Source organism: Argopecten irradians, chromosome 14 (genome assembly GCF_041381155.1).
Source record: "Argopecten irradians isolate NY chromosome 14, Ai_NY, whole genome shotgun sequence".
NCBI classification, from domain to species: Eukaryota; Metazoa; Mollusca; class Bivalvia; order Pectinida; family Pectinidae; genus Argopecten; species Argopecten irradians.
The window spans coordinates 1798901-1811982 of NC_091147.1; the positions used below are offsets into that span (position 1 = coordinate 1798901).

At 37.0% G+C, this 13082-nt stretch overlaps 1 protein-coding gene across 1 annotated transcript in view; it reads right to left on the reverse strand.

Moving 5' to 3' along the window:
* Nucleotides 1-13075, reverse strand: part of LOC138308087 (protein Mo25-like) — a 38857-nt gene extending 25782 nt beyond the window's left edge. The window contains exons 1-3 of the mRNA XM_069249036.1: nucleotides 13002-13075; nucleotides 1938-2095; nucleotides 1167-1331 (exon numbers count right to left, since the gene is read on the reverse strand). Coding sequence (XP_069105137.1) covers nucleotides 1167-1331; nucleotides 1938-2051 — 279 coding nt within the window. The 5' untranslated portion in view covers nucleotides 2052-2095; nucleotides 13002-13075. The remainder of the gene's footprint in view (nucleotides 1-1166; nucleotides 1332-1937; nucleotides 2096-13001) is intronic.
* Between the last annotated feature and the right edge of the window lie 7 nt (nucleotides 13076-13082).

Below are 13082 nucleotides of genomic sequence, written 5' to 3' on the forward strand. Positions count from 1 at the left end.
CTATACAGATGAGGTGTTTGATGAGCGGCAGTATATGATCAGTATAATACCTCAAAGTCTATACAGATGAGGGTGTTTGATGAGCAGTATATGATCAGTATAATACCTCAAAGTCTATACAGATGAGGTGTTTGATGAGCAGTATATGATCAGTATAATACCTCAAAGTCTATACAGATGAGATGTTTGATGAGCAGTATATGATCAGTATAATACCTCAAAGTCTATACAGATGAGGTGTTTGATGAGCAGTATATGATCAGTATTTAATACCTCAAAGTCTATACAGATGAGGTGTTTGATGAGCAGTTTTATATGATCAGTATAATACCTCAAAGTCTATACAGATGAGGGTGTTTGATGAGCAGTTTATATGATCAGTATAATACCTCAAAGTCTATACAGATGAGGTGTTTGATGAGCAGTATATGATCAGTATAATACCTCAAAGTCTATACAGATGAGGTGTTTGATGAGCAGTATATGATCAGTATAATACCTCAAAGTCTATACAGATAAGGTGTTTGATGAGCAGTTTATTATGATCAGTATAATACCTCAAAGTCTATACAGATGAGGTGTTTGATGAGCAGTTTATATGATCAGTATAATACCTCAAAGTCTATACAGATGAGATGTTTGATGAGCAGTATATGATCAGTATAATACCTCAAAGTCTATACAGATGAGGTGTTTGATGAGCAGTATATGATCAGTATAATACCTCAAAGTCTATACAGATGAGGTGTTTGATGAGCTGTATGATCAGTATAATACCTCAAAGTCTATACAGATGAGGTGTTTGATGAGCAGTATATGATCAGTATAATACCTCAAAGTCTATACAGATGAGGATGTTTGATGAGCAGTATTATGATCAGTATAATACCTCAAAGTCTATATACAGATGAGGTGTTTGATGAGCAGTATATGATCAGTATAATACCTCAAAGTCTATACAGATGAGGTGTTTGATGAGCAGTATATGATCAGTATAATACCTCAAAGTCTATACAGATGAGGTGTTTGATGAGCAGTATATGATCAGTATAATACCTCAAAGTCTATACGGATGAGGTGTTTGATGAGCAGTATATGATCAGTATAATACCTCAAAGTCTATACAGATGAGGTGTTTGATGAGCAGTATATGATCAGTATAATACCTCGAAGTCTATACGGATGAGGTGTTTGATGAGCAGTATCAGTGTGCCTGTGTTGTAGACCTCCACGGCCAGTTGAGCCACGACCTCTGTGGAAGGCTCGGAGTCCGCACTCCCGTACAACATTGTCTTCATCACCTGAAGATTCTTCGTCAGGTCCTCAGATACCTAGCAACACAATGTCAATCGTCATTCAACAGCTTTAGCTTTGAAATATTGTACAGAACAATCTATATTGTTCATGCATTATTTTTCTGCAACTCCAAAAAATGCTACAGTATAAATACATTCTGATTGAGATCATGTCCTGATCTCCACGGCACTCAGTTGTAAACTATTCTATGTCAAAGAGAGAGCATTACTTACGGAGCGACATGCAAATCAAAATATGATCTTAATCATGCAGCAATTAGCAGATATGACAAAACACTACACTACAGAAAGGGCAATTCTAACGCAATCAAAGAGAAATACTCAACACTCAACGTAAAAGTTAATTTTCATATTTTGGAAAAAATTATAGAAAAATAGAGAAAGTTGACTTTACTAACCAACATATTAAGCAGATATCTACACACGATGGTTAGATGCATTTTAAATGCCAGGACAGTCTGTACTTGTTGCGACCTTTGACACATGACATGTACATGTAATACCATTTACAGTGTTCCTATATTTAGAAGTCAGGCTTCCTGGTAAATATCACCATTTATCACTTTCTGGTTTACCAACATTAAGTATTTAACAGGTTAAATTAAATGTGATGGTTTTTACCTTTTTATCCGTCTGATATCCTTTGGCCGACTTGGTGCCCAGGACCTGTAGTTGGTCCTTAATGGCCTTTACCAGTTCCTGGGGACTCTTCTTGGAACTCCCAAAGAACGGCATGGTGCAGTCCTAGTAGTGGTACAGGGATAGGAGGAGGAGTGTGTCTGAAAACAAACAAATAATGTCAGCTTATAAAATGTACACAAAATTTCAGAGGATACTGTACGTTTATACAAGAGGCCCATGGGCCTTAACGGTCACCTGATTTCAGATACAGAATGAACCAAAGACATGCATATAAACATAATATTGGCCCATCAGGCCCTTGAAGTCAGTCAGTGATTTTATAAATTTGACTTTTTAATCTATGAAAATTATGTGAATTCAGAAGAAAGATTTTTGAAATGTTATCCATTTTGACCCCTTTTGGCCCCACCCCTCTGGCCTCTGGGGGTCGGCCAAGACCAATATGGATATGATGTTAAAATGCTATCTCAGGCTAATAATTCTAACCCAGATTGACTAATTTCCTATGAAACTAAGCAAATAATGTTCCTAAATGTGTTTTTCTTTATAAACTATAGTAAATTTGACCCCCTCCCCAGGGGAAAATCTGAGATCCCAGGACCATGAAATTCACAATTTTTTGTAAAGGGCCTTAAGACCTTCCAATCTATCAAGAGTATCTGGTTCCATCAAATCTGTGAATTCAAAAAGAAGATTTCTGAAATTACCATTTTGACCCCTTTTGGCTCCGCCCCTCTGGCCCCTGGGGGTCAGCCATGAACAATATGGATATGATGTTAAAATGCTACCTCAGGCTAATAATTCTAACCCAGTTTGACAAATTTCCTATGAAAAATAGGCAAATAATGTTCATAAATGTGTTTTTCCTATATAAACTAAAGTAAACTTGACCCCCTCCCCAGGGGGAAACATGAGACCCCAGGGTCATATAATTCACAATTTTCATAAAACACCTTAAGACCTGTCCATCTATAAAGAGTATTAGATTCTACCATTTCCAGTATTTAAGAAGAAGATTTTTAAAGTTTGAGCCTATTTGCCCCTTTTGGCCCCGCCTCTCTGCCCCGAGGGGGTTGACCAGGACCAATATAGAATATTAAAATGTTATCTCAGGCTAATAATTCTAAACAAGTTTGACACATTTTCTATGAAAATTGAGCAAAATATGCTCATAAATGTGCTTTCCCTATATAAACTATAGTAAACTTGACCCCCTCCCCTGGGGGAAACATGAGACCCCAGGGTCATATAATTCACAATTTTTGTAAAGGACCTCAAGACCTTTCCATCTATGAAGAGTATGTGATTCTACCATTTCCAGAATTTCAGAAGAAGATTTTTGAAGTTATAGCCTATTTGACCCCTTTTGACCCCGCCCCTAAGGCCCCTGGGGGTCAGTCATGGAAAACTGGTTAATAGGATTCAATAGCCATCTCATACTGATAATTCTGACAATATTTGACTCATTTCCTATTACAAATGATCAAATAATACTCAAAAATGTGTTTTCCCTATATAAACTATAGTAAACTTGACCCCCTCCCCAGGGGGAAACGTGAGACCCCAGGGTCATATAATTCACAATTTTTGTAAAGGACCTCAAGACCTTTCCATCTATGAAGAGTATGTGATTCTACCATTTCCAGAATTTCAGAAGAAGATTTTTGAAGTTATAGCCTATTTGACCCCTTTTGACCCCGCCCCTAAGGCCCCTGGGGGTCAGTCATGGAAAACTGGTTAATAGGATTCAATAGCCATCTCATACTGATAATTCTGACAATATTTGACTCATTTCCTATTACAAATGATCAAATAATACTCAAAAATGTGTTTTCCCTATATAAACTATAGTAAACTAAACCCCCTCCCCAGGGGGAAACCGGAGACCCCAGGGTCATATAATTCACAATTTTTGTAAAGGACCTTAGGACCTTTCTATCTATGAAGAGTATTTAATTCCATCACATCTATGAATGGAGAAGAAGATTTTTGAAATTTTAGTCAATTTTACCCCCTTTTGGCCCCTCCCATAGCTCCCTGGGGGGTGAGGATCATATAATTCACAATTTTGATTGGCCTTATGCCTTAGAAGGTTTGTGCAAAATTTCATTGAAATTGCTTCAGCAGTTTTGGAGAAGAAGTTGAAAATGTAAATTGTTTACGGACATACGACGGACGACGGACGACGCACGACGGACGACGGACGACGACGGACAAAAGGCGATTAGAATAGGTCACTTGAGACTTCGTCTCAGGTGACCTAATAAAGTTGACGTCCTCTAATTAACAGACAGGGTGATGTATGCAATATGTCGTGAGTGTTAATTTTTGTATGTTTTGGGAGGCTGTATTAACATTTAATATGTAAATGAAGTATGGTTCACTATCATAGGGCTTACTCTCTTAGCTGCCAATCACTAAATCAAGAGCTTCCAAATTAATCTTTTTGTATAATTAAATCAGATACTTTCAAGTATATTACATTGTAACTGCGATAACGAACACCACTGGATATGCTCGAACACCCAATGTATGATTTTACACACCAATGCATGTCAAAAATATGACAACCAATGCGTACATGTTCAACACTTAACTTATATCCCATTTAAGTACATGATATTCTTCTTGAGCAGTACCGATACCCTATTGGTCAATTTGTACTGTAATTATTCAAGTGCTATGATGTATACATATACATTGTATATACTTCCAAAGGAGTGAAGGACATGACAGTATCTATCAAATGTCTCAATGTTAAACAAACAGCACAAATATCAAGGGGCCATATATGGTGGCCAAGTCAAAATTAGATGAACCAACCTAATATAATCTAAACACACACACCCAGCTCTTAGTTTGAATCCCATGCAATCTAGGGCAGACTAATGCTAGGTACTGATGACTGCTAGTCAGAGATGTTTATCCAGATTCTTCGGCTTTCCTCCATCAATTTGAATCTGTCACATCCTATATATATATATATATAGCTACATGACTTTGGTTATTTAACTACAATAATCTGAACCAAACCAATCATAAATATCTTGATCTAAATTCTGGAATGATATGACAAAACGTTGATGGAGATCTAGCAGTACAACCATTAGTATGAGAGGGTGGGTTATCAGATTCACTGTCATGTTCTCAGGACTGTTGTACTGATACATTGGATCCAGTTTTCTGTGACATTTATAGATCTATAAACACACTGGCTGCTCTCAAATGTCTGTAATGTAGTGAACTTTAATATTGATTTACATATTATACTGTGGATCTGCAGTAGAACCCAACACTGCAGTATATGTATACTCTTAAACCCTCACATAACTTTTCTAATTTTCTGTTTATCTCCATATATAAATATATATAATATTGTACATGTGACAATTCATCGAAATCCAATTATCAAACAATTCATTTCCAGAACAAATTATCTTTTGTTATATATGATATGCGTACTTGTTCAAAGTAAGCAAACAAACTTGCAATGAAGGTCATTTTCTGTGATATGAACTGATCAAGATCTCCAGCAATTAATGCAAGAAAATAAAACTATGGATTGAAGCTTAAATCATAATTTCACACAGAAATAGTCATGTAATATATACAGTGTATATGGCAAGCTTACATTTGTTACATGGAGAACACATCATCAAAGGTAAAGCATACCATTCAGCACTATATATTAATCCAACAAGTTAATGAAAAACACCACATATTAATTTCATCGCAATTCTTAAAACTTGTATAATAGCTCTCAAATACAATGTAACCTGTCAAAACTAGCCCTTGCATTGCCTAATACGGAACCTGATTCTTCACAATTATTAATTATAAACCCTTACCTGTTTAGATATGCCAAACTTGCTGGTATCTGATATACGGAACCCAATTCATTCACACTTACTAATTATAAACCCTTACCTGTTTATATATGCCAAACTTGCTGGTTTCTGATGACAGCCAGTTTAGACAGGGTACTGCCTTATATAATACTCATTGTAAAATTATTTTGTCTATATATCAACACTCTATACCATCACTCACTGTTAAAGGCAAGTCCTGAGCACCTGTTTCTATGTAATGCATTAATACAAGTGACTTGTGTGTGTGCGCAATGCTGCAGTACACACATTTTGTGGAGGCCAACCCCAAAAGTTAGATCAATATTTGTGTGCATGTTAGACGCAAGTAAATCTCCTTCAAATGCAACAGGTATACAGAATTGCGAGTCTGCTACTTCAGTTCTTGGTTCAAAGTCAATTAAGTTTACAGAAAAAATATTGAACACATGCAAGGAGGATCAATACAAATTAATCATAGTACATATACACTTGGTAAATGGATTGATTATATAAATTGTATAGGTGTAGTGTTAAGGTCATCACATTTTAGGATGTACCTGGTTTTTATACTGATGGAGGAAAGGCGGAACACCTGGAGAAAATTAAAACCACTGACCAGAGGTCAGTACCTAGCAACTGTCACACACATGTATTATATATTGCACATGTCTGAAAGATATATATATATAACCATTAAGTAATTTCCCTTCAATACTGATCATAAGCTGCTGCTTACTTCTTTAAAAAACGTTAACTCCATGCTTATTTTCAAACTCTGTTTATATTCATGATTACGACCTTTATTTAGTTAGCTCAAATCAAAAGTGTGTTTCATTTCAACAATTAGTGCTTGGTGGATGTACATACTGGCTGTTTCTAGACAAATTACTCAATATCTAGCAACTACCCAGCTTCGCAGCTAGCTGACTTAGGTCACATACAGTGGCTGTGGTATAAGTAAAACTACCAGTACAATGTTCAATCATAGTCATTGGAAATCATAACCATGCATACATCACTAAACCCTATACACTCATGTTTAATTCCACTTAGTCCTGTCTTTTATTTTTTTACTTGATTTAAGAATCCAAGGACATTGATATAGGCTGTGACCACAGTGACTGGAAGAGCTGATGGTAAAACAAGCATAGCATGCTACCTCCATCATCTCTTTAATATTAAATTTGCATATGAGTCACATCACTATAACTTATATTACTCTGTGTGAATATCAGGGCATGCACAATATATATTACAAATCATGAGCTCATGTGTCTGTGTATGCAGCCTCCATCAATTTAAGAAGGCACCTTGTTACTGTCACTAATGGCTTTGCAAAATCATTTGTTAAAGTCCATGAAATACAATGTTGATATCTGTATCTTTTTTATCCATGGATGCAAAATATAAACAAATTAAAAGATAATGTTATTGACCACTTAATTATATAGTAAGCACTTACTCATCACGTGCCAAATATGACCCAATAAGTATTAAGCACCCTAGCTTGGTAAACACAGACCATTACTGATGGAGTCTGGGAGTTGGAGTTCTATAATAATAATATAATTAGAGTCAGTTTGTAACCCCATATCTACCAACTTAACACTATTACCTACAACACTATTCAGTGATCATATAACACAAACAAGAGGCCCAAAGGGCCTTAACGGTCATCTGACTACCTTGGCAATAGTTAAATTAATTATATATGGTGTCACTTTGTCAGGACCATGTCAGGATCATTTTCAATTTCTTTCAACAAATTTTATTTCAAACAAGAGGCCCAAGGGCCTTAACATATAGGAAATTAATTAGATATAGTGTCATTGTAGCCATCTTGGATTTCGGATCGACCTAAAAAATAACACTTTGTCGGGACCATGTCAGGATTATTTCATGCAAGTTTCAGCCAAATCGCACCGGTAGAACTTGAGAAGAAGTTCAAAATGTGTTTTCAAGATAGCGGCTGTGGCGGCCATCTTGGATTTCGGATCGACCCGAAAAATAACAACACTTTGTCGGGACCATGTCAGGATCATTTCATGCAAGTTTCAGCCAAATCGCACCGGTAGAACTTGAGAAGAAGTTCAAAATGTGTTTTCAAGATGGCGGCTGTGGCAGCCATCTTGGATTTCGGATCGACCCAAAAAAATAGCAACACTTTGTCGGGACCATGTCAGGATCATTTCATGCAAGTTTCAGCCAAATCGCACTGGTAGAACTTGAGAAGAAGTTCAAAATGTGTTTTCAAGATGGCGGCTGTGGCGGCCATCTTGGATTTCGAATCGACCCGAAAAATAACAACACTTTGTCGAGACCATGTCAGGATCATTTCATGCAAGTTTCAGCCAAATCGCACTGGTAGAACTTGAGAAGAAGTTCAAAATGTGTTTTCAAGATGGCGGCTGTGGCGGCCATCTTGGATTTCGAATCGACCTGAAAAATAACAACACTTTGTCGGGACCATGTCAGGATCATTTCATGCAAGTTTCAGCCAAATCGCACTGGTAGAACTTGAGAAAAAGTTCAAAATGTGTTTTCAAGATGGCGGCTGTGGCGGCCATCTTGGATTTCGGATCGACCCGAAAAATAACAACACTTTGTCAGGACCATGTCAGGATCATTTCATGCAAGTTTCAGCCAAATCGCACTGGTAGAACTTGAGAAGAAGTTCAAAATGTGTTTTCAAGATGGCGGCTGTGGCGGCCATCCTGGATTTCGGATCGACCCAAAAAATAACAACACTTTGTCGGGACCATGTCAGGATCATTTCATGCAAGTTTCAGCCAAATCACACTGGTAGAACTTGAGAAGAAGTTCAAAATGTGTTTTCAAGATGGCGGCTGTGGCGGCCATCTTGGATTTCGGACCGACCCGAAAAATAACAACACTTTGTCGGGACCATGTCAGGATCATTTCATGCAAGTTTCAGCCAAATCGCACTGGTAGAACTTGAGAAGAAGTTCAAAATGTGTTTTCAAGATGGCGGCTGTGGCGGCCATCTTGGATTTCGAATCGACCTGAAAAATAACAACACTTTGTCGGGACCATGTCAGGATCATTTCATGCAAGTTTCAGCCAAATCGCACTGGTAGAACTTAAGAAGAAGTTCAAAATGTGTTTTCAAGATGGCGGCTGTGGCGGCCATCTTGGATTTCGGATCGACCCGAAAAATAACAACACTTTGTCGGGACCATGTCAGGATCATTTCATGTAAGTTTCAGCTAAATGGCACTGGTAGAACTTGAGAAGAAGTTGAAAATGTGAAAAGTTAACGCACGGCGGACGGCGCACGGCGGACGGCGGACGGCGGACGGCGGACGACGACGGACGAAACATGATGACTATAGGTCATCCTGACCCTTCGGGTCAGATGACCTAAAAATGTTGAACCATGAATTTCCTGAGTTTTCAAATAAAGAAATCTCTATAAATATTAACAATAAAGAAACTTTAAAAAAAAAAATCTGTCTGCATTTCATTACATTAAATGAGACGTCAATTGTCATTTTCTGCATAATTATAATGGTTTTTGAGGAAGGGAGACCACTCTTCATATATTACTGTAACCGAGTATGAGATGAGGTACGGTAGGGAGAGCAGACAAGATTCTCAAATAAAATCGTCTGTTTGTTGTGTTTACAAAGATGCATGGTGTGGGTAGTGTATTTGCATGCTAAACTTATGGTAACATATTAGTGAAATGGTCATGATTTCCAGCATCCTTATCATTGCAAGCCAACCATGGACTGAAGCTTAAATTCAATCATACTTATCAATGCAAGCCAACCATGGACTGAAGCTTAAATTCAATCATACTTATCAATGCAAGCCAACCATGGACTGAAGCTTAAATTCAATCATACTTATCAATGCAAGCCAACCATGGACTGAAGCTTAAATTCAATCATACTTATCAATGCAAGCCAACCATGGACTGAAGCTTAAATTCAATCATACTTATCAATGCAAGCCAACCATGGACTGAAGCTTAAATTCAATCATACTTATCACACAGAAATAGTCATGTGGTATGATCGTGTACAAGACTATAGCTACAGGACATTTATATGAAGGGGGGCTTATTGAAATGAATGTGGTATGTTAATTTGGTTGTATATTTTTTAATATATTAATATGATGCATATGTTGTGACTTAAGCTTAAGTTTTCTTGCAATTAGACTAATTAATTGATTAAACTCCTTTTTTTAATTAACTGAAAACTCATATCTATAAGATGGCTTCCCTATTGCCAAATGTGGGTGATTTATGTAGAAAACAGACAAAATGTAGCTGTAGTCTAGATATGTACCATGTGAAATTAATTATCTGTTCCCGGTACGTTGCATGTAGTTGGTTTTGAGATACAGTAATAATCTATTTGCATGAATTAATTCAGGTTTTTTTCCCCAGCATGATTTGGGGTCGGAATTTGACCCCTGGCAAAGCCTCTATTTTTATCCCCAAATTAAGCCTTAAAATTTCCCTGGAAATTGAAGATGTATATTAATTGTATGCAGGTGATTTTTAAATTGACAATTAAGTTTTATAGGAAACTATAGACCGACTACTAGTGTAACATGAATCCATAGTTTACATATACTTATATGTTTCACCTGGTGTTCTCAGTTAGCGTCATTAGTAATATTCTGGAAGCTTAAAGTCTATCTACTTCCAATCTGATTAAAATACAGATCCTTATTATCACTATGATTGATAAGAGGATCTGAGGACATCCCATTAGGGGTCACGTCAAGATGACCTTTTGAAATAGCCAATCAAATTGGCACTGCCAGAATCTTGACTGGGGACGAAAGAGTTTGAAAAAGCTGTCCAAATTATTTTCGTGTATGTAGTCATCTCGCCCGAAGTGCACAACAAAGCTAATTGTATATGTATACTGGGGCGAAAAGACAATTTCAATTAATGCTGTAAGGTGTAGAAACTGCATTTGCTCTGAAGTACACGTGGTATAAAGGTCATCTGGACGTAAACCCTTATGGGATATTGTCAGATCCTCTATTGAACGGAGTGGTTATAAGTTAAAGATCTGTGTTTTAATCAGATTGATCTACTTCCGTTCTTGAATCATTCCGTAAGCGTTATGTAACTTTATCGTTCATTGCAATTGGTTGATACTGGGTATTGTTAGCTATGGGTATAAATAGCGAGTGCATGTGTAATTCGTTAGTCAGACGGATGTGTTGAGTCGCAGGTCAGCCCACCTTTCTAACTTTCTCTCCTCTCCTATTGAAGGATTTAGGTATATACGCATGTGTAGCTATAGGGTTATTATAGGTTATAATTGTCCTGTGGAACCAGGTCGGGGGTGGCTTATATTACGCACACACCCTGTCCTCACTATGTGAAGATTTAATAGTAACTACGTTGTGTAAAGCAGGTTGCCTATATAGCTAGGTTATAGTGAATATTTTGTTGCCTGTTATATTATATTTACATTAATATCCACGGGGTATAATAAATATATGTTAGTTTAGTTAATGTTTATTTACCTTATTGTTTTATATCATAACTGGTACGGAACCCAGAGTACCAAACCTGGGTAACTATATTTGTTCACATCTAGACAGGTGAAAACCTCGCTGGTTACACTGGTTATGCTGTTTTTAAATATATAATACAAATTATACACACATGATGACAATGATTGGTCGCCGACCAGTAAAGCAGAGCCAGTTATTCAAACCTATAAATGTTTATAAATGTATACTGTATAATATGCAATATATGTGCACCATTTTAGTAACTGTCATGATGGCCTTTGTCGCTAAATTCTGAGCAACTAAGCTAACTCATTTGTAATACATGATGTGGTAGTGCACCATGTGCACAATATTACTCTCGATGTTTGGGCATAACTTATATATCAACGTGTGTGTATTATAAGGGCGCAGCCCTTCAACACGAAGTGCGAAGTACTTCTAAGGTAACGGATACACGAAAATATAAGAAAAAAACATGATCTTCAAAATTCAATCCTATACACACTGACAGCTGCAGTTTGCGGCCGCCATTTTGGGGAGGTTGTGCGTTGCTCCAGTACTGCTCTCCCCAGTAAATATATATTTAACTATATGCAAATGCATAACAAGGGTAATTAAACATTTTTTATCATTTTTTAAATAGTAATAATAACACTTTGAAAATTCAAAGCGATAGAATGCAGTCAAAATATCCATCAAGGCGAAGATGAGCACAAGGAATTATGACGTCACATAATGTCAACAAATGGCGCGAAATAGTAGGATTCGCATACGCGGCACTCCGGCCTTGAATGGACACAGAGAAATCTAAATCTTTGAGTTCATTTCTTTGATTTTATGTTAGACAATTATAACATCAGATACTTCTATAGTTTAAAGTGTGTCGTTTTATTTCTAAATTATATCTTCTACATGAAATAGAAAATAAAATAAATAAGAGCAGCTTCGCTCTTCCTATGTCGTGCGTGATTCATATTAAAACATCTGGCTTCGCCCTTTAAGGCCTTGCCTTCAGTCATATTAAAATTATCGTAAGACGCAAAGTAAATCACAATGTTGTAAAAGTATCTTGTCAGATAACATGTTAGGCCTACAAATGTGCATACGAGTTGCATGTACCATTGTTGGAGTAAATAAGGATGTGGTCGTGTGACTGTGTAAACAATCATTATCAGTTATTATGACCACAAACTGATTTCCTGTTCTGTACCGTCATATTGTCAAAAATTTCTGCTAATAAAGTGTGTCAAAAGTTTCGGTGAATCTGTGTCAGCGATAGACACACCTTGTAGGGTGTACACACATGTGTGTAGTTAGTGTCAGACGGTGATGACTGTCATTGTCGGAGTGTAACGTGTTAAAACAAAACGGATTGTGGGGCATTTTAAATATTTACCAGGGTCTTATCACTCGTATATTACAACATACATATCAAAACTATGAAACTAGCATCCACATAAAAACATCAACATTTAACAGTTCGACCGATTTGACAGAACTGTCCACACAACTTCATTTTTATATGGTGGTGAAATGTGGTTTCTACCTAGTGTGCTTGTGTAAAATACGAACGACATTGGGCATCATGTAACCTCAATTGTTTCTGACATAGATACAACTTACGGAATGTCTATGGTTCTGCTGTATCCGAATATCTACATCCAGGAAGACGTACAAAACCACTTACCAAAACGTTCTCGTCCAATGTATGTATACCTGAAGAAATTGTGAAGTGACGTCACATGCACAAACCAGTCAGTGCGCATAC